Source organism: Penaeus monodon, chromosome 26 (assembly GCF_015228065.2).
Source record: "Penaeus monodon isolate SGIC_2016 chromosome 26, NSTDA_Pmon_1, whole genome shotgun sequence".
Taxonomy (NCBI): Eukaryota; Metazoa; Arthropoda; class Malacostraca; order Decapoda; family Penaeidae; genus Penaeus; species Penaeus monodon.
The window spans coordinates 23,535,213-23,542,541 of record NC_051411.1 but is presented as its reverse complement, the minus strand read 5'-3'; the positions used below and the strand labels follow the sequence as shown (position 1 = coordinate 23,542,541).

Below are 7,329 nucleotides of genomic sequence, written 5' to 3'. Positions count from 1 at the left end.
ATATAGAATTATTAATAGTATATATGTATAATATATATATATTATATATTAATGATGTTATTAATAATGAATATACTATACGAATTATATTTGAACATAATGTATATACTATGAAATATATTATATATATCTATATATAAATCATATAATATATAATGTATATACTAGTAATTATATAGAATATATTATGAATATTATAATCTGAATATATATTACAATATGCATTATCATATCTCTATATCATTATGATATACTACTATATTATAGAATATATACTATATATAATCTGAATATATATATACGATATATTAATTATATATACTATATCATAATATATTGACATATAATACATATCTCATATATGTATGACTTAAATTATACCGATATCATGACATTATATATATACCTTATATATTATATAATCATAGATATATCACATATATTACATAATCATATATATATATATGTATATATATATATACAATATATATATATAAGTATATATATATATATATGATATATATATATATATTAATGTGCATATATATATATATAATATATGATATATATTATATATAGATATATCGTATATATATATGTTGCACATTATATATATATTAATATTATATCTATATATATATAATATATATATAATATTATATTAATATATTTACATCATATATATAATCTTATTATATGTATATATAGATACATATCATATATTTTTTTATCATTTTATTTATATATCTATATAGTCTATATATATGCCTTATTATGTTATACATATATACATATATTTAATATATATGCATTTATATATGTATATATTATATGTGCATATATATATTATATTAGCATCTATATTAAATATATGCATAATATATATCATATTATATAATTATTCAATATTATGTATATATATAAAATTATGCATATATATATATATAATATTATTCATATATATATATATATAATATATAAAATGAATATAAAATTATATTATATGAATATATATATATATGATATATATATATATATGATATATATATATATGAATATTATATATATAATAATATATGAATATATCATATATGAATTATTATAAAATCTATATATATATTAGTGTGTGTGTGTGTGTGTGTGTGTGTGTGTGTGTGTGTGTGTGTTGTGTGTGTGTGTGTATGTATATGTATATGCATATATGCAGAGAGAGTGAAGGTATGTATGCGTGATTGAGTGTGGGTGTGCGTGCGAGCTTGTGTGTGTGTGTGTGTGTGTGTGTGTGTGTGTGTGTGTGTTGGGGTTGTGTGTGTGGGGTTGTGTGTGGGGTGGTGGGTGTGTGTTGGGGTTAGTATGTTAGTGAGGTTTATGTGTGTGTGTGTGATGTTTTTTGAGAGGTCTGTGTATGTTTTTATTTGTGTTATGTGTGTTATGTATGTATGTATGTATGTGCATATGTAACATATATAAAGATAAATTACCAGGATATTCACAAAGAAAATGCATTGAAAGATTATGTCCCTATGAAAGCAGTACACTGTACTAAGTGAATTTTTGTTGTCAATTAGGATCACTGTTATTTAATTTCTTAGACCAGAGGAAGAGCGTATCATGTCTTGGCTAGAATATCCATCATGCTGATTATATCTCATCATGTCATGTGCACTTGAGACTGCTCAAAGTTGTGCATGCTAAACAGTTGTTTGCTTGTTTGACTCAGGAGAAACAGGCCTTAATCCAGTGCTGCTGGAAAAATGCAGAGCTCATTTTTAATTTTTTTTGTGAAATGTCTCTACACATAGATGGCTCTGCTAATGCTTAGCCACAAAGGAGTCAATTAGTAGACCTTGTGACCTTACATGATTTCTTCTTTCCTTGAATTGGTGGGAAAAACGTTTTTTTTACTAATGCTATGAGTATCGATGGTGTTTTCTCTTATAAAAGCAAAAATACATCTCCTGTGGCAAAGTGAGTGGACCAACCTACAAATAAACAACAAACATAAAACAACAATAGAACTGTGGGATACATCCCACAGGAAAGCAAGAAGGGAGGAGGTGGTGTTGGCCCGACTCAGGGTCAATGCCACTAAAATAACCCACCTCACTCCCTATATTGAAAAAAATTTCCCTCCACAATGCCATCAATGCACCACCACCCTTACCATAGACCATATCTTAACAACATGCCCAAAATACAATAACAATAGAACACCAATCAGAAATTACCTAAGAATGAAAAACATACTTTTTACAACATCCAATCTTCTATCAAATGATGAAAAAATAATAAGTAAAGTAATCACTTTTCTAAGGGAGACAAAACTTTATGACCTTATATAGATTGACAGAATAAATAGGATCCATTGGCTTAATAACCTTGGCCACATGCCGCTGGTTGATAGCCAAGAAATCCAACAAAGAAAGAAGAAGAAAGAAGATGGTGTTTTCAGACATTTTTGTCCAGGCAAATGGGGTCCCACAAGGAAGTGTCTTGTCACCAACATTATTTTTATGCATGATAAATGACATCTTACCAGCTCCTCCTCGGAATCTTAAATACTCACTGTACGCTGATGATTGTGCATTATGGCATTCCAGCAATAATGCAGAATTCTCAGCAAATCGCATCCAATTGGCACTGGATATGATTCATAACTGGGACCTCCAGTGGGGTTTTAAGTTTTCCATTAGAAAGAGTATTGGGGTAATTTTTTCACATAGGAGGAAACCGAACATCAGGCTAACTTAGACAACCACCCAATACCCATTCAAAGTTCTGCTAAGTTTCTTGGGCTACTTTTTGATAGTAGACTCAATTGGAAAGACCACATTGGTTAGTTAAAGAATAAATGTCAAAGAGCACTAAATTTATTAAAGTGCATTTCTGGTAATAAATGGGGAGCTGATAGACAGTCTTTGCTAATGGTATATAAAGCCCTGATTAGGTCTAAAGTAGATTATGGGTCAATCATGTATGGTTCGGCATCAAGAACAAGTTTGAAAGGTTTGGATGCTGTGCAGAATGCATGTTTGCGTGTGTGTGTTGGAGCCCTAACATGTACTCGGATCGAGCGTCTTGAGGTGGAGTCAGGAGTACCTCCCCTCCGACTCAGACGGGGCCATTTTAGCCCTGAGCTATGCTGCAAAGGTGGCTCGGACCCAAGCCCCCTAAGGGCAATGGGGCCTGGGCCCCTTTCCCACGAGACTCCATGACCTCGTTGAGAAAGTCGGTAAGATCTCTCACCACTAACCCCTGTTCATTCAAAATTTTAGCGCCAGGGGAAACCCCCCAAATTTTCTATAGGGGAACCCCTGGCTTCCATCAGCCAAGGGCCCCATGGCGCGGGAGGTGGGGGTCGCCAGGGGTTTCAGAGAGATCCTTTTTAAACATTAAATTTTTTTTTTCATATATATACCGACGGCTCCAAGGGGACAGAAGATGTGTGGGTGAGGGTGTATGGTCACTGAATGTGAACAAAAGTTCAGACGCCGAATCATACATTTGATCTTTCTTGCTGAATTTTTTTGCCATTGTTTTTGCATTTTGACTCCCCATGATAGAATATTTTTTTTTCGGAATTCTTTAAATTCATTTAAAGCCATTAAACATTAAACCCCACCAAAAATGAACTACTGGGTAAATATCTTTCGAAACTACTGTCCAATAAATCAATCAAGCTAATATGGGTACCAGCCCATTGGTTCCATGGCAAGAACGGGCTGACAAATTAGCCAGGTAAAATGATTTTTGCCCTTTTACATAGTCCGTACGGATCTCAGGTGTTTTTTTCTTTATAAAAGAAAAAATCCTCTCCTGGGGAAAAGTGAGTGGACAAACCTAAAAATAAAAAAAAAACCAAAACCACATGAATGGGGAAACACCCCACAGGAAAGTCAGAAGGGGGGAGGTGGTTTTTTGGCCTTTCTCAGGTCAATCCCACCCGAATAAACCCACTCGCTCCCTACTGAGAAACTTCCCTCCAAAATGCCGCCACTGTACCACTACCCCTTACAAAAAACCCCACCTACAATAACATTCCCCAATTACTCAAACATAGACTCCCAATAATAAATTATCTCAAAACCCAAAAAAAACAATTTTACAATAAAAAATTTTACAGATGAAAAAAAGAATCATTAAAAAGAAAATCACTTTATGACCTTATTAGTTTGATAGAATAAATGGGAAATCCTTTGATTTAATAACCTTTGGCCCAAATGCCCCCCGGTATCCCCAAGAAATCCAACAAAGGAAGATGGTGTTATTTTTATTATAGACATAATTATTGTATTGTTATGAACTTTAGTAACAGCAAAATAAGATAATGTAAACTATTTTTATAAATCAAGGAAAAGGGTAAACAGGCGAGGCAGGCAGTATTCAAAATTGGCTCATTGGTATTTAAGTACAAGTGTAGCCATCTATGCATAAAAACAATTAGTAAAGTAAACTCACAATGAGCATGGCATGTACATACATGCCATGCAGCATTGGGTTAGAAATAGGCTCATTTTTCCTTTTTGGCTCATTATGTAAACAAATGTTTGTGATGCAGCTAAAAGTGTGCTTCTGATTTTTACCTTGAGCAGCTAGCTCTGTGTGCACTCTAGCGTATTTGTCAGTATGGCCTCAAGAGCTCCCATCATATTAGTCATTTGTATCATTACAATAAAGTCAGCATAATCTTAGCATCTAAACAAATTTTATTTCATCTAATTTCAGTGTATTCCATGTTTGCGTTCTTGGAATATATAGTGGTGTTAACGAACATGGGCTTCCACATGGCTGCATATTACGACTTCCACAACCATGATCTTGTTGTTGCAGAATGGAAAACCTCAAATTGTTGACAATCAGTGTGAGGAATAACATAACTCAAGAGGTCAAAGAGTCACTACCAATATTATCCTCAGGGTGATACAGTGTATAGTTAAATATCGCCATATAAAGAGATTAGTAAAAATTGTCAAGAGTGTAACTTGAGCTATAATTATCTATTTGGCCTCACATGTTGATATATAAATACAGAAATATTTTCTTTGGAGAAACCTTGAAATGGCTTGTTTAACATAACAAGATGGGATTTAACTGGCATTCATTTTGTTCTTTTCTTTTCCTGTACTTTCCTCTCCACTCTTCTCCATTCCTCTCCTCTCTTCTTTTTTCTTCTATCCTCTCTTCTGCTCTTCTCTCCTCTCCTCTCCTGACATCTCCTTTCCTCTCCACTCCTCTCCTCTCTTCTCTTTTCTCCTCTACTCTCTTTTTCCTCAACTTTTACCTCTTTTTTCTCTTTATTCATCCTCCTAGTTTGCCTCTCTCTATCAGGTTGCTTATGCATGGCTCTGTTCAGGTATTAGAGTGCTAATAATCTCAGTACATGACTAGCAAGGGGAGGTTGGGGCTATAAAAATTTTTAGCTAATAAAAAGAGGTAAAACTTCCTGAGTAATTTATGCCATCCCTTGTACCCCTGTAGGTATTATCTTGGTAAGCTACATAAGTAACACAAGTTTTGAACTGCATTTTTTAACTATGAAAATTGGAAAGAAGAATGCAGTTTTCTATGAAGTAATGGCTTGTTCCTTGTATTGTCTTATGTAGTAGTGGCTAGTGTAACCTTCAAATGAATAAGAGTGCTTGCTATGTGCTGTAGGGTTTCCTTTTGGAAAATAAAATATTAAGAGGAGTTAGTCCTCCCTTTCAAGATAATTAATTTAAAGGCATAGGTTGCCTGCATTTTAAACTTGCTATGCAAATGCACATATTAGCTTTACTGAAGGTACACTTTACTGAGTTATGCTTTTCCTCACAAGTACAGTTCACTAGATTAAGGAGAATCACTGAAAGTTAGAATTCTAAATGTTGCATTTCACTTTCAAAAATTGTTAAAATGTATATGTCATTATATTAAGCATAATAGTACAAACATGTCTGATAAGTGTTGGATTTCAAGTTTTCTATTTGAATTTGACCTCTGTAAACCTCTACTGAATGGAACATTAAATGATACATTCCAGCTCGTTGAATAAACCACTTTTAAGTATTGGTGCTAGCATATGATAAAAGCATATTTATCTACATAATGTATTCATGTCAATTCAATGAATGTATAACATGAGCATTTACTGTCATTGAAGTTGCTGATAATTATATTAATGCAGCATATGATTAAGGTACAAATTATTTTTGAATAATACTAACAGTTAAAAACTGCACCATGGATAATGATATTTATCATGAAAAAATTTTCCAAAAATATTACAATCACTTTTTTTAAAGTATGGGATTCATGTGAATTTCAAGTATATATTATATATATATATATATTATATTATATAATTTTATATAATATTTTTATGTGTGTGTATATATTTAGTGTGTGTATATAATAAGTGGGTGTATATATATATATGTGTGATATATATATATTGTGTTTTATATAATAAAATTTATATATATATTTTATATTATAAAATATGTTATATATTTTATATATATAAAAAAATGACATATAGTATTTTATATATAATTATAGTTATATATATGTTTATATGTATATATATTTTTGTTATATATATAATTTTTTATATAACATATATGTGTATTATATATGTATAACTTTTCATATGTAATTATATGTATGTGTATATATATAGTATAATAAAGTGTAAATATTTTATATATATATGTGTTAAAATTTTTGTATATATATATATATTGTATAAAATATTATTATATTGGTATAATATATAGTATATATATGTGTATATATATGTTATTATATATGTATAATTGTGTATTAATATGTGTTATATATGTATATATAATGTATATATAGTATAAATTTATTATATATATGTATAATATGTTAAAATATATTATATATATTAATTAAAATTTTATATATATGTAAATGTATATATATATATGTATATTATATAATATGTATATGTATATATATATGTTATGTATATATATTATTGTATATGTAATTTTATGTATAGTATTATATGTAATGATATTAGTATAATATATATGATCTTTATATGATAATAATGATCTTTATAGTATATATTAATGTAATATGTATATAATATTACAATATATATGTTTATAAATTTTTATAAAGTATAATATTTATATATGTATATGTATTATTTATATAAATGTATTATATGTGTATATATATATGATATAATATGTGTGTATATATTGTGTGTATATATATATTTGGGGTATATATATTGTATATTAATATGTTTAATATTGTATATATATATATGTGTATATAATATATGTTTTATATATATTGTATTATATGTATAAT

The 7,329-nt window shown here is 29.6% G+C and overlaps 1 protein-coding gene across 1 annotated transcript; it reads left to right on the top strand.

Annotated features, from left to right (window-relative positions):
• Window positions 1-4,725: 4,725 nt before the first annotated feature.
• Window positions 4,726-5,221, top strand: LOC119590011 (post-GPI attachment to proteins factor 2-like; the record flags this gene model as incomplete). Its single annotated transcript, XM_037938721.1, is given in 1 exon segment — window positions 4,726-5,221. A coding segment is annotated over 1 exon segment (128 nt), but the record flags the coding sequence as incomplete, so codon positions are not given.
• Between the last annotated feature and the right edge of the window lie 2,108 nt (window positions 5,222-7,329).